Source organism: Erpetoichthys calabaricus, chromosome 11 (assembly GCF_900747795.2).
Source record: "Erpetoichthys calabaricus chromosome 11, fErpCal1.3, whole genome shotgun sequence".
In the NCBI taxonomy this organism is placed as follows: domain Eukaryota; kingdom Metazoa; phylum Chordata; class Cladistia; order Polypteriformes; family Polypteridae; genus Erpetoichthys; species Erpetoichthys calabaricus.
Window position 1 is genome coordinate 67,503,156 of NC_041404.2, and position 22,836 is coordinate 67,525,991.

The 22,836-nt window shown below is 37.2% G+C and overlaps 1 protein-coding gene across 1 annotated transcript in view; it reads right to left on the reverse strand.

Moving 5' to 3' along the window:
• Nucleotides 1–2,322: 2,322 nt before the first annotated feature.
• Nucleotides 2,323–22,836, reverse strand: part of LOC114660527 (histone-lysine N-methyltransferase SUV39H1-like) — a 50,781-nt gene continuing 30,267 nt past the window's right edge. The window contains exons 4-6 of the mRNA XM_028813275.2: nucleotides 6,529–6,675; nucleotides 5,659–5,788; nucleotides 2,323–4,400 (exon numbers count right to left, since the gene is read on the reverse strand). Coding sequence (XP_028669108.1) covers nucleotides 4,267–4,400; nucleotides 5,659–5,788; nucleotides 6,529–6,675 — 411 coding nt within the window. The 3' untranslated portion in view covers nucleotides 2,323–4,266. The remainder of the gene's footprint in view (nucleotides 4,401–5,658; nucleotides 5,789–6,528; nucleotides 6,676–22,836) is intronic.

Genomic DNA, 22,836 nt, shown 5'->3' on the forward strand with positions numbered 1-22,836 from the left:
ATTGCTGAAAAAACTTAATGCTGGCCATGAGAGAAATGTGCCAAAACACATTAGCTGCAGACTATTGAGAACACCCATACAGAACCTTGTCCAACCCTGAAAGCACCTATAATGGACACGAACATCAGAACTTGACAATGGAACAATAGAAGAGGGATGCCTGGTATGATGAATCACATTTTCTGTTAGATCATATGGACAGCTGGGTGCATGTGTGTTGTTTACCTGGCTTAGAGAGGGCAGCAGGATGCAATATGGGAAGAAGGCAAGCCAGTGGAGGCAGGCTGATGCCCTGGGTCCTGGAATTAATATGAATGTTATTTTGTCATGTACCACCTACCTAAAGATTGCCAAAGACCACACACACACTTTCTTGGCAACAGTATTTTCCGATGGCAATGGCCTCTTTCAGGCAGAATAATGCACCCTGCCAACACTGCAAAAAAATGTTCAAGAATGGTTTGAGGAATACAACAAAGAGTTCAAGGTGTTGACTTAACCTCCAAATTGCCCCAGTCTCAACCTGATCAGGCTTGTATATGGTATGGCATTAACTGGAAGAAACACTGGATCTGTGTTTCTGGAATGGCATGTCCTACAGTCTCTATACATGCCCAAAGTTCATCCATTGTAACTGCTGGTGGTGTCCTCTGGTACGCCAGCCATCATCCAATCATGACCCAGGCAAGCTCAATGGGGGGTAAATTTGGTGAACGTGCAGGCTATGGAAGAAAAGGCACATAGTGGTCATCCAGGAACTGTAGGAAGTTCTGCCACATGTGGTCGAGCAGAGTATGGAACCACGGAACCCCTGCACACAGGGTACCATCCAAGCCTCCAACACCCCTGTGATACACTGCTGGCTGATCAAGGTACCAGCAACATGTTTGAGGCAGAAATGGGTTTGGAACACAGTCACCCAACACAACAACACCTAGTGCTGGACCCATATGGTGCTGCAAAATGCATGGACCCAGGAGCCTTTTACCATGGTGCTTCCACAAATTAATCCATCCATTTTAGTGCAGTAAACTAAACCAGCACAATGTGATGCAAATCACCCTGCCAAGGGCAGAAGTTCTTCAAACCACTGCAGTCACAAACGCCTGTAGTCAAGAGTCAAGAGCATCTGAAGCAATGGGCGGCAAAGCAAGATGGCACTGCTGCTGCATTCTGTGTTAAGCAGTGCATGTAGACACCCACTGAAGTCTGACAAACACCAACTGTTGGGCTAGGATCTGTGATGCGACTCTTTGGTTCAACACTACCATGTGTACATGTCTGTCGTCCTGCTCAATTGTGTTGTACAGTGCTCTAAAGTCCTCACTATGCTGTATCTGACCTCAAACCACTGACACCATACTGTCACCAATATGCTCACATTCCATCCAACACAAGCACCAATGTCCTGGAAGGATAACCCGAATGCCACATTGTCACTTTTCCCACTTGCTCAAAGCTCAAGAGCTATAGGCATGGCTGTTGTCCTCTTTGCTGGAGCATATTTATTCATGAGGAGTACGCCAACTGCCAGTAGTCATTTAATGAGGTTCCATTTGTGGGGGGCTTTAATACCCATTGTGGTAAAGTCCAGTGGGCATAACACACACATCATTCTCAAATGTGCTGCTCTTGTAATCATTTTCACACACTGCTATGCCCTATTACTTCTGTAAGTTTCAGAGCAATACAACATGTTTTTCCCAGTGTTGCAATGTTAATGGCCAGCAGTGTATAATTTTGGCTTCATAATACAAATTGCCTTACTTGTAGTAGGACTGTCACATGTACTGAGCATAGGTAATTATTATCTACATGTCCAGCCAATAAGAAATACAAAATCATTCATGATATAATCACCTCTAATTCTTCAAATGGTTTGGGCACCAAAAGAGAACAGCAAGGGCAAAATACAATGATGCACATACATGTTCTCGTTGCCAGAATATGCAAAAGGGATGTTATCGGGCAGCTAAATATGGCAGTAATTAAATCACAGAGATGGACAAATAAGTAACATTATAAAACATTAAAAATATGCAGGTACTGTATATATAGGAATAAACAGGTGACAAACTGGGCTTTTGCCCCCTAACTTTGTTCTCATATTTGAAAATCTCAAGTACATAAGAAGCAATTATAAATTGCATAAGGTGGCATTTTTACAAATTTGCATATGTAAAATTTAAAATTTTTCCTCGTTAACATAAAACTGACAATGACTTAGAAATTAAGATATCTATTATACTTGTGTACAATAAAATTTTATTTACAACATAAATTAGAGAAGGAAACACTTCTGTTTAAAATGGTATGAAATATCAAATTGAAACAATGGCACACAATGGAATTATCAACACAATTGCAATCAACCACCCATAAACACCCCCCCCCCCCTAAAAAAAAACAAAACAAAACAACAAGTAACATACCCTGGTTTGAAATAACAGCTAAACACTGCATGAGCTCAGTGTTGAAATATTATAGGCCTTCTAACATCTCATTACCAATGAAGGGACAGTTAGATTTAGAATATATGTGATAAATTATGAACAGGAAGTATCCCCACTCCCCTAAAACGCTGACAAACATGAAAAATCCCAGGACTTTTCTTCAGACAATACAAAAAGTAACAAACTCTCATATGTACAGTTTGAAATCTTTTACATCCTGGTAATGGATGGTTAAGGCAATTGTTAAAATGAGTTTAGCAGCAGTGTCTTTCATGAATTAAAAGAAAACCCCAACAACTTTATGCATAGAAACAAACATGCCCATCTTCATTTTAAAGAAACTTTTTTTTTTTGTTTGTGCACAGTTTCAGCACAGCTAAGTAGAAAAAAAAATCTAATTGTATATTAAAATTTGTTAAGTATAGTTACATAAAAGCAGAAATAACAATTCACAATTCAAAATTGTTCTGCAGCTCATTTCTGGCAAATCCTACAATGTATCATTCAAACAACATACACTTTGTTAGTATTATCTATGGGAATAATGGCAGCTGTACCAAATCACAAGAAACCTAAATCACAAGTCTTTTCTAAAGATTGTTAATCTGTACACAAAAACAGGGGTTTCAAAATGTAGGATTTCAGTCTGGAGTAATAGAAAGCCTACCGCAAGTGCTCTTTTTCAGTTGCACATTGTAATTTTAATATGCCCAATTTAAAGTATAATAAACAGGTATAATCAGAATCCTCCCTTTGGAAAAAGACTGAAATGCATAAAATGTATCTGGTACATTTTTCTTTTTCTAATAAAATCATTCATGTCATTTTCTGTGGATAAGCATCTCAGAACAGGTGGAGAATAAAATGGATGGGTTTTAGCTACTGAACAGCAAGACTATCCAGCACCAAAACGCCTGTATATTTTGTAGAATATAAAATGTAAACTTATGATTAAAACATACAAAATATGAACTCTAAGTTTAAGACCATAATTTTAAAAAAACTAGACATAAATAGCTTGCTTCTGAATTAAACAATAAACCACCTATAACTTTTTTGTTGTAGTGGATCAGTATTTAGCCAATAAAAAATGAACACATTTTACACCATATCAACCCAATCTTTCATATTTCTTTGAGAGTGTTGAAATAAGCTTTGCACTATAAACAATGTTAAATGGGAATGCGAACTAATCTACCAATTAAAAAAAAAATAACAATTTACAAATGAAAATAACCTGAACACTATGTGTGTTTCCACATTTTTCCCTTGTAGCCTTTAGCCAGAACAACAAGATTCTGAATAGCAAAACTGAAAACGCATATAATGTAGACACAAATACAGATAGCGGACAGTAAGTAGGATTAAATGGAAATAAAATGTAAACTGTATAATCTTGGACAGATTTTTTTCACTCGTCCTCTATCAGTCCTTCATTACTTAATATTTTTGGTATGTTGTCATAAGCTACCAGAAAGAACAAATGCCTGCCTCCAATGCATTTTGGTCATAGCACAAAGCAAGAAACAAAAAGACTTGTCTGTAAAATGCAGTTGGACTCATTAGGACATGACACATATTGGACAACAATGAGACTGTGCTGGGAGCTGGACCATAGCCTGCCTTTTTTTTTTTTTTTAGCATAATTTAACAAATGTAATAAAAGGCCTGGATGCAAAGCCGAAACATCTAATGAGCTGTTCAATTCATTGTAGCTACCATAGCTTCATCCGCCCCAACCCGTTCATTAAAATAAAAATTTTAATATATATATATATATATATGTATATATATGTACACACTTGCAAAAGTTTTAAAACAAATACTTCCTACAAGATTCAACACCACATTTGCACTCCACTCGAAGTCGCTTCTTTGGAGAGCCTGTCATTCCTGCCAGGCTAAAATTTGAATCCATTCTTGTACTTTCTGCATCCACTGGGTCAACTGTGAATGAAAATAAAGGCAAGATTGGTTACCACACATTCAAAGTCAAGTTTAAAAACGCCAACGTACCACTGATGATACTGAATAATTTAGAAGTAAAATACAAACTACTTAAAAACAATCCAAGTCCTGCTGCTTTTCACTAAATGCTTCTTGCACATTTTCCATGTGAAACAAGCATTTAAGAGAATGCAACTAAAAAGAGACACAATTAGGATTTAATAAAGAAGGTGATCGGCACCTTCCTTATGGAACTCATTACCTGCTTATCTTAGGAATATGACTACCCTTCACCAATTTCAGGCTAATCTTAAAACTTATCTGTTCAAAATTGCTTATTCATTGTAACTTATTGCTGTTTTATCTGATGTTTTATTTGGATTTTAAATTTTCTAGTTATTGAATGTTTATTTTTTAACCTGATTGTACAGTGACCTTGAGTTTTTTGAAAGGCGCTTCAAATAAAATGTATTATTATTATTATTAAAACAGAAGACTACCCGTTATGCTTAATTTTACAAGAAATTGTTCTAAATAAGTAACATATAAATGAATTTAATCATTACTCTGGACTGTGCACGAACAACAAAAAGGTTCACTACAAAACACAAGAAAGGATTCCTCATCTGTCAAGTGTAAAAATAACATAAGATGCCAAGAACCAAAATATACCGGTACATACTTTCAATTTCAATAATAAAAAAAAAAAAAACCAACAAGTAGGGGGAAGATTTCACAAACTTGAGGGACTTCAATTACCCAAATATTAACTGGGCGAGCCATACAAATAGTGTGCACAGGAGCATTTCTTAAATGTAATCAATGATTTTTTTTAATAAACTACAATAACTAATCAACAGGGAAGGGGTGGGTGGCGTATCTTGATTTAGTATCTTGTAATAAGTAGGATTAAGTTCTAGGAGATACAGTAGATGTAACCAAATCATTAGGATCTAGTGACAATTATAATACATTCCATGTTTTGGAAAAACACATTCAAAGAGTAAAGCTGTTACAATTACCTTATTAGGGGTAATTTTGAGCAGTTGGTAAGGTCTAGATAAGGTAAGTTGGGGTAGACGTATGTGTGAAGAAAGAGGAAGTGATATGGGGCAGATTTAAAAAGTGTTTAAACCTATTAATACTGCACAGGACAAGTTTATGCCAACATCTAGAAATAGAAAACTGTATTGCATGTATAAGGAAGTAAAAAATAAGATGTATAGGAAGCAACAGATGGTAAATTTTGTACTCTTACTTTGCATTTTGTAGTCAAATGTTAGTTCTTCACCAGCCTTGATTGTTCGTGTGGCAAAAAATGCAATACGTGGAAGCCGTTCATCCAGATTATTGATGAAAACATTGTAAACTTGTAGGTTGGGGTTGCACTACAGGAGAAAAAAAAGGGAATGTAAAGAAATCAATACAGCATACAAAACAAACTTAAAAGAAGCCAGCCAAGCATTTTGTGGTACTATTTAGGGCAGCATTTTAAGATAACTGTACACATCTCTTGCATTGCATTTTTCTCATAAACTGGGGAGATATGCTGCTAGATTTGAAGAGGCAATACATTAGTTCCTGTTGTAAATGCAGGTTACTTTCATTTTAACTGTAAAAACATACCTAGTCAATGTTTAGCAACTTATGAAAATCTCTACATACAGTAGTTCAAATACTAAAATACCTAAAATTGAAATAAAAAAAAAAAAAAAAAAGGAGAAAATTGAATATGCAGGATACAGTAAAGTGAAGAAAACATCCTAAAATCTCTCTCACACAGCACAAACAAAAGTGCACTCACACTGCTCAGGCACAGAAAATGAGAGGTGCATGATAGTGCCAAAAATGTATAATAGCACTGCATTTTGAATATTTTATTCTTTTGACATATTGATTGATCACTACTGGCTGTTTAGTAAAAGAAGTTGTACTGTATTGTCTTAAAAATACATTCTAGTTCAGTATCACTAAATAATTGTTTCTGACTAAACTTCTTATTTAATAAGATGGTCATTGATAACGAGAATAGAAGAAAAACAAAAAGCACTACATCTTTGTAATCCAGGCTTTGCTGCCTGCAACTTATTTTTTATTCATTGGTATTCAGTGCTAATTTGATACTCACACTATGATTCACAAAATGAGAGATGTTGCCATAATGTGCTGCATCCACTGTGTATACATCTTCTATATAGTCCAGGTCAAACAGATATGTAGCACCTTGCTTGTCATATATATGCCCTCTTCTTTCTGCCTCTTCAGATGTTATAATCTGGGCAAAAGACCAAAAAAATTAAAATGTAAAATTCTGTTACAAAACTTAATACATTAAACTATTTATGTACAGGATGTCCTGCCATCGGAACACCACAATATTTCAAATAAACCCACAAGTCAATCAAAAGCAGTAATGCCATTTTTACACACCCAAGGTGTAAAAAGTCTCATATAATGTTTATATGTTATCTCCTCTCATTATTAAAATATATCACAGTTTTGACTTTATTGAGAATGATGCATTTGCTGAATTTTGTAAGTACTGCTTAGTATACTTTGAAGCATTGCAGTATGTATCTTTACAGTTTAAATGTCATGGGTTCAGTTTCCAAATCCAGAAACTCCCGGCTGCACATTCTTCCTATGTTAATTTTCTGAGTAGTGTTCTTCCAGTTTCAAGTACTGTTATGCTATACCTGCTCAAATTTTTGTATGAGGAACCAACACCGCTTGATCTAATGCACTGGCTAACTTTCACAGGGAACCACTCTTCAATCAAATGTATTTGTACCATGCCATACCACCATGGTTGTTTACTACCCTGTAACCAAGGCTGCCAGGAAAGGCATTGCCCCCAGCACTGGAATAAGCTGGTAGGAAAACGTATGTATATACTTAGTTTATTGCAGATGTGAAATGCAAGGGGAAAAAAAGGAAAAACAAAAATAAATTTAATAAAAACACATTTAACCTGTGTGTGTCAAATGTATCAGAAGGCAAGAGAAGTTGTGTGAATTTCAGAACAAAAACCGCAAACTATTGAACAAAATGTGAATGTTTCTCTGTCTAGTGGTAAACAGATTTTTTTTTCCATAAAAAATAAAAACATAACTGCAACTACTAAACTAGTTTTGAGAGATTGCTTAGGTGCAAAAAACTAAATGTTTCCAAATAGTGGGATAACTTGAACCAAACAGTACAACGGGATATGCAAACTAAACTTGGTACAGTTATAGCTTACAGTTTTGGGCACAAAACAAAACTGATTCCAGGGTTGTGCCTTACAAAATCTCTTGATTATTTACAGTATTTTGCAGAGAAACTCCTATTTTTTTACACAAGTAAAGACTTTCTTTTAACAATTTGTTAACTCAATATTCTTCAGTTATTTGAAGTTTCTTTATTACATAAGCAGAATAATGTCACTCATTGTTGGGTATGTAATTTAGGTGCAATAATGTCAAAAAAAAAACAAAAAAACCCTTTGGACATATGGGGTTAATTTAAATACTGCAAAAGACAGGTACAGTAATCCCTCGCTATATCGCGCTTCGCCTTTCGCGGCTTCACTCCATCGCGGATTTTACATGTAAGCATATTTAAATATATATCGCGGATTTTTCGCTGCTTCGCGGGTTTCTGCGGACAATGGGTCTTTTCATTTCTGGTACATGCTTCCTCAGTTGGTTTGCCCAGTTGATTTCATACAAGGGACGCTATTGGCAGATGGCTGAGAAGCTACCCAGCTTACTTTTCTCTTGCGCTGACTTTCTCTGATCCTGACGTAGGGGGATTGAGCAGGGGGGCTGTTCGCACACCTAGACGATACGGACGCTCGTCTAAAAATGCTGAAAGATTATCTTCACGTTGCTATCTTTTGTGCAGCTGCTTCCTGAAACGACATGCTGCACGGTGCTTCGCATACTTAAAAGCTCGAAGGGCACGTATTGATTTTTGATTGAAAAACAAACTCTGTCTCTCTCTCTCTCTCTCTTTGTCTGCTCCTGACGGAGGGGGTGTGAGCTGCCGCCTTCAACAGCTTTGTGCCGCGGTGCTTCGCATACTTAAAAGCCAAACAGCCCTATTGATTTGTTTGCTTTTCTCTCTCTCTCTCTGTGACAGTCACTGCTCCTGATACGCACTCCTTTGAAGAGGAAGATATGTTTGCATTCTTTTAATTGTGAGACGGAACTGTCATCTCTGTCTTGTCATGGAGCACAGTTTAAACTTTTGAAAAAGAGACAAATGTTTGTTTGCAGTGTTTGAATAACGTTCCTGTCTCTCTACAACCTCCTGTGTTTCTGCGCAAATCTGTGACCCAAGCATGACAATATAAAAATAACCATATAAACATATGGTTTCAACTTCGCGGATTTTCTTATTTCGCGGGTGGCTCTGGAACGCAACCCCCACGATGGAGGAGGGATTACTGTATTTCTAATAGATAGATAGATAGATAGATAGGTACTTTATTAATCCCAAGGGGAAATTCACATACTCCAGCAGCAGCATACGGTTACAAAAAACAATATTAAACATTGATAATAATGCAGGTAAAAACAGACAATAACTTTGTATAATGTTAACAATTACCCCCCCGGGTGGAATTGAAGAGTCGCATAGTTCGGGGGAGGAACGATCTTCTCTGTCAGTGGAGCAGGACAGTGACAGCAGTCTGTCGCTGAAGCTGCTCTTCTGTCTGGAGATGACACTGTTTAGTGGATGCAGTGGATTTTCCATAATTGATAGGAGCCTGCTTAGCGCCTGTCGCTCTGCCACAGATGTCAAACTGTCCAGCTCCATGCCAACAATAGAGCCTGCCTTCCTCACCAGTTTGTCCAGGCGTGAGGCGTCTTTCTTCTTAATGCTGCCTCCCCAGCACACCACCGCGTAGAAGAGGGCACTCGCCACAACCGTCTGATAGAACATCTGCAGCATCTTACTGCAGATGTTGAAGAATGCCAGCCTTCTAAGGAAGTATAACCAGCTCTGTTCTTTCTTACACAGAGCATCAGTATTGGCAGTCCAGTCTAACTCATCATCCAGCTGCACTCCCAGGTATTTATAGGTCTGCACCATCTGCACACAGTCACCTCTGATGATCACGGGGTCCATGAGGGGTCTGGGCCTCCTAAAATCCACCACCAGCTCCTTGGTTTTGCTGGTGTTCAGGTGTAGGTGGTTTGAGTCGCACCATTTAACAAAGACACTGATTAAGTTCCTGTACTCTTCCTCCTGCCCACTCCTGATGCAGCCCACAATAGCAGTGTCATCAGCGAACTTTTGCACGTGGCAGGACTCCGAGTTGTATTTGAAGTCCGATGTATATAGGCTGAACAGGACCGGAGAATGTACAGTCCCCTGTGGCGCTCCTGTGTTGCTGACCACAATGTCAGACGTGTAGTTCCCAAGACGCATATACTGAGGTCTGTCTTTAAGATAGTCCACGATCCATGCCACCAGGTATGAATCTACTCCCATCTCTGTCAGCTTGTCCCTAAGGAGCAGAGGTTGGATTGTGTTGAAGGTGCTAGAGAAGTCTAGAAACATAATTCTTACAGCACCACTGCCTCTGTCCTAGTGGGAGAGGGATCGGTGTAGCATACAGATGATGGCATCCTCCACTCCCACCTTCTCCTGATATGCAAACTGCAGAGGGTAGAGGGTGTGTTGAACCTGTGGCCTCAGGTGGTGAAGCAGCAGCCTCTCCATGGTCTTCATCATATGTGATGTTAGAGCAACAGGCCGGATGTCATTCAGCTCACTAGGACGTGATACCTTTGGGACTGGGGTGATGCAAGATGTTTTCCAAAGCCTCAGGACTCTCACTTGTTCCAGGCTCAGGTTGAAGATGCACTGTAGAGGACCCCCCAGCTCCGATGCACAGACCTTCAGCAGTCGTGGCGATACTCCATCTGGACCCGATGCTTTGCTGGCACGAAGTCTCCTCAGCTCTCTGCTCACCTTGTTGTAATTATGGGTGGGGATGTCTCTTCTATGCTGGTATCAGCAGAAGGATTTGTGGAGGGTGCAGTACTCCGAGGTGAGAGTGAGAGTGAGTTAGGGTGGTCAAACCTGTTAAAGAAGTTGTTCATTTGGTTTGCTCTCTTCACGTCTCTCTCGATGGTGGTACCCCACTTCGAGCAGCAGCCAGTGATGATCTTCATCTCATCCCACACTTCCTTCATGCTGTTATTCTGCCACTTCTGCTCCAGCTTTCTCCTGTACTGCTCCTTCGCCGCCCTGAGTTGGACTCGGGAGTTCCTTCTGCACATGCTTGAGCTCATGCTGATCACCGCCTTTAAAAGCCCTTTTCTTCTGGTTCAAAAGGCCCTTGATGTCACTTGTAATCCATGGCTTGTTGTTAGCATAGCAGCGTACAGTTCTTACTGGAACTACAATGTCCATACAGAAGTTGATGTAGTCAGTAGTGCAGTCAACAACCTCCTCAATGTTCTCACTATGTGATCCCTGCAGGATATCCCAGTCTGTAGTTCCAAAGCATTCTCTCAGAGCCATCTCTGCCTCCAGGGACCACTTCCTGAATGAGCGTGTGGTTGTAGGTAGGACCCTCGCACTTGGTTTGTAGTGCGGCTGAAGCAGAACCAGGTTATGATCTGCTTTCCCAAGCGCAGGAAGCGGGGTGGCGCTGTATGCGCCTTTAACGTTTGCATACAGTAAATCAATAGTCTTATTTCCCCGGGTGTTACAGTCCACATACTGGGAGAAGGCAGGTAATGTTTTGTCCAGCGTCACATGGTTAAAGTCTCCAGCGATTAGCACAAGTGCCTCAGGGTGCTGCGTTTGTAACTTAGCAACAGCAGAATGGATGATGTCACTCGCTGTCTCCATGTCCACTCGAGGAGGGATGTAAACGATAACAACAATGACGTGTCCAAACTCTCTGGGCAAGTAACAGGGACGCAAACTTACGGCCAACAGTTCAATGTCCCTGCAGCAAGTGGAGATTTTGATGTTAACATGTCCAGAGTTACACCACCGTGTATTAACAGAGAGCGAGTCCTCCTCCTTTGTGCTTCCTGCAGGTACTTGCATCTCTGTCCGCTCTAACTGTGCTAAACCCGGGTAGCTCCACGTTAGCATCTGGGATGGTGGTAGTTAGCCACGTTGCGCAAAAGCACAACAAACTGCATTCTCTGTAGATTCTGACATTTTTCACCAAGCAGCCAGTTCGTCGATCTTATTTGAGATTGAGTTCACATTTCCCAGAATCACAGAAGGCACCAAAGGCTTAAAACGCCACTTTCTCGCAAGCCGCTTCATTTTTAGCTTAGTGCCAGTTCTGCTGCCACGATACCACCTTACCTCGTCGGGTAAATAGGGAACCACACCGGCATTGGCATTTGTTCTCAGCGCTCGAAGTTAAGTACTTGAATAGACAAGTCTCGGCATGTAAATATCCATGCCCACGTTGTAAAAGTAAGTGTGTCCAGGGAACATAAAATAAAGAGATAGGAGTGATCAACAAAAAAGAGAAAAATAAAAGTAGAAAAATAAAGTCGTACACGGAGCTGCTGAAAAGGCTGCCACTCTCATCAAGAGCTGCTGAAAAATGACTGAAATAGTCTTTTATTTTTGGAATTTAAAGCTCTTTACCATTATCCTTTATTTGGTTAGTGATACAAATGCATGATAAGGTAAACCCAGCAGCACAAGGACAAAACTTCTAGTCGGAGGGGTTGTGAAACTGAATGATTGCAGTTGCTGGATGCTGATGCCTTTGGGAAGTCAGATTTAAAAATTAGGAATTGCAGGAGACAACATATTATACAACACCAAGCAGACATTTCAAGGAACTTTCATATCTTCAAATGATCCTGAGCTTGCTACATTCTGACACCCAATAACATGCTGCTGTGCAAAATGTTTGAATGTATGACAAATTCAGCTGCAATCTCGGCCCCTCCTATTTTTTTTCCCCCTTTTTTCCATTCTGTCATGGTATGCAAAACATGAGATATCAGACAAATTAGCCTCTCATCTGTTTGCAAGGTCCAAAACACCCACAATTCCTTATTCTTCGCTGTTGCATTATATGCACTGTACCCTCAGGCGGGTGCTTACTGATTGTCATTAACACAGATTCCCAAACCCCCCTTATAATTTAAGACAAAAATCGAATTTGTCACAGACTAGTTGGGTATGTCAGACTGCCTTTCAGTACTTATTTGTCAGGGTTTTGATTTTACAGCCTACACTAATAATGCTCTTATGGTTCCCTCTGGCTTTGACAACTGGGCCTTGTAGTCCACCAAAGGGCAGGGCAAGAGTTGCAGCCAGTTTTTCTACAATCGTGTAAACTGCTGTGTTTGAAATAGGGATGTTACTGTTATTTTACTTATACAGGATAAAACATTTTTGTACTTCGCTAAATGTTTAACACATTAAGACGGGCCTGCAATTATTTTTGCCTGTGGACCAGTTTTATTCTGCATTGTTCATTGCAGAGCAACACTCTTTAACACTTGGGCTCTGTCATTCCCTTGATTTTTAATTCCTTAATGTGAAGTGTATTTCTGTAGCGCATTATTTTATTATGCGCAATCTGAAAAAATTTCAGCACATTTACTATATATTCTAAGATGCTATAACGTTTCAATCCAATGGCATAAACAGTGGCACGAGTACTCCTCTGTGTGCTCATATACTGTGTTTTACAGTAAAAATTGACTTGCAGAAAGGCGACTACAGTGAAAGTCGATTGGATCTCCATTGGCTGTGGTGGTCGCTTGGATGGAATCTGCATCAATACAGCAGCATAGTGAATATTCCTTTGAGCTATATCATGAAAAGTGCTGCTCAGCACAACACTTTTTGATCATGGCCCTGTTTTATTCCAGTTTCCTCATACTGTTAGTAAAACAAAGCAGTTTAAAATTAAAATCTTCCTATACTATGACTGTGGGTGGATCTGAAATGTAGTTTGATGTATGGGCTGTAATGTGCATTAAGGTTAAAGGAAAGGCTATCAGCTACTAATATAACTAATTAATCCTGTGCTTTAATGACTAGAATTCTTATTATTTGTTTTCATCAATATAAAGATTTTTAATACATACAGAACTGCAATTTATTTTTATTGAGTTACATTATATACTGTGTTAGTTATTGAATTTCAATACTTTTCTTAGTATCGAACTTTGAAATTTTGGTGTTGCAACAACTCTCATCCAGTTAAATTTTTTCATGTATAAAGGCTTGCAGCCTTTAGAAATCCCCCCCTCCCCTCCATTATGTAGTGATTTCACAAAAAGAAAACCAAAATAAATAACCATTATGGGACAATCATTTATTTGCAAGACAAGAAGCAACTGATAAAATTTAGAACTCTTCATATTTGAGAGTGTCTTAAAATTAGGCAAAACATTGGCACTGAAGGTGTACGTGGCTAGGAGGCAGCTTGTTTATATTATATATATATATATATATATATATATATATATATATATATATATATATATATATATATATATATAAAGCATATTTAATAAAGAAAATAACTGAATTAGTTCAAAGTACAACTTCTTTCATATACCAATTTTAATATGCAGCTAAATCTAACTACATATTTCTCGCTACAGAGGGAGAGGCTTGGCTTACTAATGTTCATTGGTTTTAGAGAAATAACTAATCAAATCTCAAAACACAGGAAGAAGAGTCATTGGCTAAACAGGTCTCTCAGATTAATTCTGTAGGAGTGCACATTTCTGGTTTCTACACTGTGATATCATATGGAAGTTTAAAATTAGTACAGAAACTTGATTTTCTTTGTACCGATTACAGCATTTTAAGCCAGTCTCTTCTCAAATTACAACATGTTGTTAAATGGCATGTCAAATGTTATTTCATTTCTTGTTCCTGCTATACAATGTAAACCTGAAAGTAGAGGCATTCAATGAATATGGAGAATTTTGTATTCTTCTGAAAGTGCTTCATGCTCAGTTCAGATTTAATTCAATTTGATTTCTTAATGATACAAAACCATAAAGTAACAAATCAACTAAATAAAATGTTATATGACACAGTGCTTATTTCTAAACAATGCATGAATTCAGATAGCCAAAGATGCATATATTGAGAACACTTGTAGCAGTTAAAATATAAAAGTATTAGGAAAATGGAATTCATATAAATTAAAAAAGGGTCACCGCTGTATAATTAACAACAAACAACTGCGACCACCAATAATGGGGTAAAAAATTAAGCTGAAGCGTGGCACTATTCTAAAGCATGAAACAAATTTCCTAAGGTTACTTAGAATTCCCACTCACAAATAAACAGCATTCAATGTCTCTAATTAATATTGAAGTGTTAACTCCACAAGACAGAAATATTGCTGTTATTATACAATATGTAATAAAAATAAAAAATTAATGTTCCATTCATCAGGCCCATTTTTACATGTGCCCCTAAAGTACTAAGCATTAGAACCCAACTAATCTGAGATTTTTGTCACCGATACAGAATCTGATAGAGAGAGTCTGTGATCTCTGATCACTAAATAAAAAGCCCATCTCCTGGGCTCAAAACACGCACAAAAAAATACTAAATTATTCAAATAAATGCTTTACATTTTATAATAAACTAGGGGGCTTTGCCCCCTGCTCGCTTCGCTCTCCAACCCCCATATTTGATTTTCCGGATGCACACTTGAGATTTTTTTTCTTTGAATTGTTGCTATTACATTAGTTTCACTTTTATTTCAGAACTTCTGTAAAAACAATATTTGTCATCTTGCGAGTCCCAATATGCTGAATCTTTTTAATGAGGTCAGGATAGGTTTCTCTGTTTGGAATTTCAGCACAGACAAAACGATCTACATCATCAGCAGTTAATAACTTTTTTTTTTTTTTTTTTTACAAAGTAAAAAAGTAAGTAGAGTTCTGCATTGGACTCCTGTCTGTAAAGTCGTGCTATTTTCCTCTCACAGTTCCAAAGGTACATGGTGTTACCAAGGTGATACCCCAGCTTTTGTCTAGGTTTTTGTACAAGGGCTAGACAGAACATTTTTGACTCCTGGGGTAAATGTAGCTTTTTAAATAAGCAGACAGACAAATATATATACACTAACAAAGTAACCAATAAATGCATGTGCGGTAAACTCCGTTTTTGAAATTCTCAAGATTCTTTATTTGTCCACATGCATAGTTATACAGGACAACACACAGTGAAATGCATCCTGATCTGCATATCAAAAACTGTGCAAAGTTAGAAGAATATCAGTTAAATTAACAAAAAGTTATAGATTGAAAGATAACCGTATAGTGGAACATAATTAAGTAAAAATATGTGAATAGCGTAGAATTAAGTGTTAAGGTGCAATAGTGTAGTAATTATTGTGCAAAACCAAAGTTAGACTGGTGCATAGTTAAATGAGGCAGTTTGTTTGTTTGTTTGCGCTACTGCGATCTTTACTTTCTTTTTTTATATTTTCTAATTTTCCTACTTTCATATCCTTTAACTTTCTCCACATGTGTATAGCGCCGTTTTTTTTTGAGCCTTTCTAATTTCACTGGTTTCATAGTCTCTAACCTGCTCTGCATGTGTTTAGCGTCAACGTTTGTAAACGTCTTTATGAAGTTCTAGTTTGTCATTTTACTCATTGTCTTTTAATTCTGAGCCGTACAGTACAATACATTGAACAGAATAAATCCTCAATACAATATAAAAATAAAAATTCTAGAAGTACGGAGTAGAATTTCACATTAGATGATATCACATAATATGATTTGGATTTGTTTTAAGTCCTGGAGACCTCATTCATCAAGCTGCCTCCCCCATTTTGCCATTCAACATCTGAAATAGCGTTAATCCGATGAAAGAACCCCTCATTCCCACGTCCCCATTCATCAGGGACAACTTTACCTTAGGCAGGCAATCTACAATTTAAAGAGAGATTGTTATTTTCTTGTGAATTGTTACATATGCATTATTTTCACTTTTACTTTAAAACCTTTTGTAAAAACCATACTTGTTTCTTTATTTCCTGCCCCGCGCGTGTTTACATCTCTTTCTTCCCAGACGTATAATACTGCTCGTGTTGTGAAGGGTGTTGCGGCTGAACGTACGCCAAGGATATGCCTTTGGATCATTTGCTGTCTTTTTGCTGCTTGCTAGCTGCCTCTTCCTGCTTGCTATTTAACCCACTTCCTATTGTCCAAATGACTTGAAATTTTGCACACTTACTTCCAATGACAATACATGAATCAATAATTAGTTTCACTAATTGATCAATTAATCCATGTTAAGAAATTAAATTTTCATATGAAGAATAGTTAAAGATTTCACAAACAGATGGCACTAGTAACGCAAAAAAAAAAAAAAAAGTGTTAAAATATTGATTACAAAATTATAGTAAAACAAGCCCAAGACTAAAAAGTTGAAAATTATACTGTATATAAAAAACTTTTTAAAAACCACGCTTATATTAAGTTAAAAAGTGTATTTGTAAAATAAGAGTGGGCGCTTTTCATCAATTAACATTAAAAAAAGCACTTCTTAAAATCTTAGCAAAAGTGGCCACCTTTTATTTTACGAGTGATGTATGAGAGACTTATTTTTTAGATAGAGATAGAGATAGATACTTTATTAATCCCAATGGGAAATTCACAGTACACTTTTTAACTTAATATAAGCATGGTTTTTAAAAAGTATTTTTTTATATACATATTTTGATTCACATCCCTGATGCGGCTTTATCAAACACACTGAAATTAACTGCATATCATTTTTTAGTTCAAGGCATCCGATTGTAATCAACATGTAACAATATAATGGTGCACCAAATGGCCAAACTATTCCAAATACCATAGCCACATTAGTGTTGTTAATCAAAGTGCACCACTTGGAGCATTTTAACCCACTGTATCTGAATCACAGCTGTACAGCAGCTTATCAGAAAGCTCTACAGCAGATTGTATCAAGAGCAGGGAGAAATATCAGGATACAGCTTCTAGCACATGCTGTCTCAGCCATGGGCACAGTGTATTTGAACTTCTCCCATTTGGCAAACGCTTCAGAATCTTTCCTGTATGAACCTTGCAGTTCAGAAACTGTTTCATCCCAAGAGCTCTAAATGCACTCAATCATACCATCAAGTGCTCCTGGTAGAACTGTTTGTACTTATAAGTACAACTGTCTCACTGTAAACTTTCAGTTGTAATATTGCACAACCTGAGCCACTTATGCTTTCATATTGTATGTTTTTCACTGTTTCTTTATCCTATTATTGTGATTGTTATTGATGTTATTTTACCATTTCATAGGAAAATAAGTCTGCGGTGGGTTGGCACCCTGCCCGGGATTGGTTCCTGCCTTGTGCCCTGTGTTGGCTGGGATTGGCTCCAGCAGACCCCCGTGACCCTGTGTTCGGATTCAGCGGGTTGGAAAATGGATGGATGGATGAAGGAAAATAAGTTTTTGGAGGATTTGCATATTGAATCTCATTGTACCATACAATAACAGTGGAATTCAATTGAATTCAACAGAAAAGAGCATATTTACAGAAGATGACAACTGGCTTCTAAGTCGATTTAGATTTCCAGGTGCTATCTTCTTAGAGCTCTTGATATCATAAGATGAAATGCAGTAAAATATATTACATTATACAGTTTAAATGAAGATAGAGATATAGATAGATAGAAATATAGACAGAGAGAGATAGATACTGTAGATAGAGAGAGAGAGATAGAGATATATAGAGATAGATAGATAGATAGATACTTCATTAATCCCAAGGGGAAATTCACAGAATTTAATGATTAAATAGGCAAGGACTTGGTGGCGACGTGGATTGTTCCTGCCCCTCACTGTATGCCTGCTGGGACTGGCACAACCCTGGATGGATAGAATAATTAAACATGTACTATGAAGATATTTCAATGTTCTTTAAAAGCTTTGAAAAATCAGTGTTCTAAACTTACAGATGGCTTGACATTTATTAAAGAGCTGATTGTGTGGCGATTAGTTATTTGGAAAAAGAAAAGGAAAGACAGGGATCGGGGGTTAGTACATTTGAAAGAGATGGTACTGCTGCAATAAATTATTTTACTGGGGGTTGCACACGGTGCAGAAAGCATCTTGCGGAAGGCAGGAAAAATCTCTGGAAGGGGCGCCAGCTCGTTGCTACCACTGTGCCAACGTGCCTCAATGTTTTATATATGCTTTAATTTCTATCATCATGAAAATTATATCAAGTATACATCTTAGTATTTAAATTGTTCAGAGAGCTGTAACATGAGGAGTGTAATGTATTCTGTGTCTTGCTGGCGTAAGAGAAAGCCCATCTGTCAAGAAGCATGTAGTCATTCACACACATAAGAGAAGATAGAAGAAATCATAGAATACGAAGCATTTAACGTGCTACTTTAGTTACGATGGGATTTGAGACACTATTAAACTAAACGATTTTATGATGAAGTTTGAGACGCTTTGCTTTAATGACAAAATAAACTATGTGATTAAAGTGGAAATTTCTACCTCCCCCTCCCCCCACTGTTCCAGTTTTCTTTCTTTTCTCTGTACCCTAATACACTTCCATATGATATTCAGATGGTGGGATACGACTTGCCTTTTCACGGCGACATTGATATCTGACCACTTATTTATTTTGGGCACTGTGCGACTTCCTGAACTTGAACTTTCGAGTTTCTCCGCCACTCTGTCACTTGCCAACTTCCTTATGTTGTTTATATCACTGCTTAAACCAACAAATATTACATTTTTCCATACCTCTACTTGGTATTCGCGGATATTCTTCTTTTTCCCCCTGTGCTTTTGCCATTGTCTTTTCACAGAACGTAAAACACAAGGGGCTATTTATATTGATTTGTATATTCAAAAGGGCTTAATTCTGGGAGGAGTCGGGATGGGGCGGCAGGCACGAGCATGAGTGTTACTTTTCAAGTTGACCGCATCTGGATGCATCTGAATTTTTTTGTGCTTACGCAAATTTCTACTTTTGACCATATGCCAAGTTTTAGTGTGAATTCCACACACGGGGTTATGCATGAGGCCCCAGGTTACTGATGCTGGCGGATATGCCAAATATTTTCCCTAAACAGAGAAGTATTTGAGGCTCCAACACTTAAAGGGTAGCCCAAATTCCAGACTATTACAAGTTCAGTGCTGTAGACCTTCCATAACATCTTCAGGTTAATTTTGGTTTTGTCTTACTCCAGATAGCCTAAGCTGCAATACTTTAGTATTTTTCATTTGTTTTGCACATCACTTCCACAATCAGTGTTTTTACAATTTTTAATTGTTAGTTTGTACTGTCATTAAAACTGACATTTTTCTACTGCACTACTCTGCTTTTTGGTTGATGTCTCTACTAACTACAGTTTTTAAGCTCTTCTTCAGCATCCTAAAAGCATTGTTTGGCTGCTGATCAAGTTCTGTTTTACTCTTCCATATAAAACACCCTAATCTGCTGTTGTCTTATAATAAAACTGTTAAGCATTCATTGTGGCAAACAAAAGCAGGCTTACTTTCTCATTAAACATAATGGAAAATAATTGCTATATTCTGGATTTTCCTTTTACAGCTTTAAAATCATAATGTTAAAGAGAATTTTCAGTGTCACTAAAACATACTTGGCTACCTTAAACAATGTGAATCATTTGGAGGCTGCCGACACTACTAAAACAAAAGCATAATGAAAAATAAGTATCAAAGTTATGTGTTATACAGTATTTTCACTGAATCTATAAAGGAGGAAAAGAATCTCTCATGTTTTTCTTTGAATATTGGACGCTCGACCGGTACTCCACTTTGCATAAGCTTATCAAATTGGGCTGCTCTGCATACTTCATCTACCTAAGCTTCTTGTGACTTGCTTTAAAATTTTGCTTACATTATTTTTTACTTAGTAGTAAAATGTTTAAGTTGTTAATGAAAGTAAAAGTTCATTACAATACAGTATAAAATTTAATATATTCAGTAATTCCATCTGTGAAACATAAATAGGCTCACCATGCCTTAACTTATATAAAATATTGATGGGCGCTGACTTCAAGTGTTTTATACCTGGAGCAGAGGGAGGCAGTGTGCTGACGACTAAAGTAACAAATGCGTTTAACATAATTAAGTACAGACTTCACATATGCATACAGGCATGGGAGATTTCCTGGTTCCACTTTTCTCTTTGATTGTGTCAACTTTCCATGCACAGAAAGTCCCATTTTTGTAATGGGTGCGTTTTTCAAGTGAAGACTGCACAGTGCAAGAGGCATTAGAACTGCAAGCTTTACAAAGGCACTGCAAACGAAAAATCAAATGAGTAATTATGAAGCATACAAAGGCACATTAAGTACAAACATACACGTAATAGTAGTTAGAATTGTTAACTTGCATTCAAATATATTTGTAGTAGTTGGGTGTTGTACAGTGTTAGCCATCATGGATGAAATGAAAAGTCAAGTAAAATGACATCTTTTATTGGCTAACTAAAAAAATTACAATATGCAAGCTTTCAAGGCAACTCAGGCCTTAGCCAATAAAAAGGTGTCATTTTGTTCGACATTTCATTCAAATATATTCAAACACTTACTTTTGTATAATTTGACAGATTGATAAATATTAATAGGGTCTTTATTTACTGGTAGAGAAATACTGTCTAATGCTTCAAAGTCTAAACGGTAAAATAGATCAACATCTACTTATACCCCCTGAGTGGAGATGTCTATCGCTCATGTTCAGAATAGCAGGCTATAGTCTACATAGCCAAGGAGTTGGTTGTACTTTGAACGACTGGCTCTGATGGTAATGATAACCTACCTACAAAGTAGTATATTGTAAATTCATCATGGAAACTGAATAACAGTTAAAGATAAGCTGCAGTACATGTTTTTGTCAAAACTGAAAAAATATTACAAGAGCAGATACAAATATTTGGGAAGTCCATTCAGTTCTTTTCCAAAACCTGTTTGAGATGTGCCAACACAAAGTGCAGCCACTGAATGAAAGGATCAGAATTCCTGAGCAATCCTATAAATTAGGCACCGAGGTGATGCCAGCTAATTAGCAACTTCAGGACAGGGAATCAAGGTCTCAGGGATTTAAAGGATGGCAAAATTGATATGTATTTATGAGTAATATGAATAGTTTATAAAAAATTTAATTTTACGTGTGTGAGATATATATATATATATATATATATATATATATATATATATATATATATATATATATATATATATATATATATATATATATATATACACATACACATATATATATATATATATACATACACATATATACACACATACTAGCAAAATACCCGTGCTTCGCAGCAGAGAAGTAGTGTGTTAGAGGTTATGTAAACATATATATACATAAACATATATACTTATATATACATATCTACATAAATACATATATATACACACACACATATATATCAACATATATACATATATATATATATATATATATATATATATATATATATCCCCATGCTTTGCAGTGGCGAAGTAGTGCTTTTAAATTTTTATTAAGAAGAAAACCTTTTTAAATTGAGTGAAAATCTACCAATAACAATTTGTTAAGGATCTGTTTTTTTGTGAAGCTGACTTCACACAGCCTCTCCGCTGTTTTATAAACGAACGTCATATAAGGTCTTCCTTTTTCGTTGCTTTGCCAACGGAAGCAGCCTTTTTATTTAATCCCGTTTTTACGATTGTTCTGTTTGTATATCACGTTGTCAGTTCAGCACTCCGGTTGTAATATGACCAAGCCGTGCAAGCACACTCTTGAGAATGCAACGTATAGTTGTACAAGAGAAAAGCAATCTTGCCTGAAATCAATGGCAACCTTTTGTAGGTCTATGAACTTAATTTAAACTTTAGGTTTACACGGTGCTTTCTTTCCGAAGTACCTGCACTCATGAATATGTCTGTATGCGTCAGTCGCTCAAATCCCCGCGGTTCGCACTGGCGAAGTTCTGCTTTTAAATTTTTATTAAGAAGAAAAGAAAACCTTTTAAAATTGAGGGAAAATATACCAATAACAGTTTGTTAAGGATCTGTTTTTTTTGTGAAGCTGCCTTCACTCGAGTGATCACTTCGAGCTTTAAGCCTGAGAAATCACCCCGTAAATGCACACGTTTAATTGCACATCTGTTAATATGTATGCTTACAAAGTATTAAAAGACACTCAACAATTAATGTCATTTACCTTCGTTCCCGCGTTTGACTCGTGCTGTAAATCTCTTCCTTGTTTTCACTTCACGTGATTACGTAGGAGGCGTAATACGTGATGACGCGATACGTGACTCCGCCTCCTCCATTACAGTATATGGACAAAAAACAGGTTCCAGTTATGACCATTACGCGTAGAATTTCGAAATGAAACCTGCCTAACTTTTGTAAGTAAGCTGTAAGGAATGAGCCTGCCAAATTTCAGCCTTCTACCT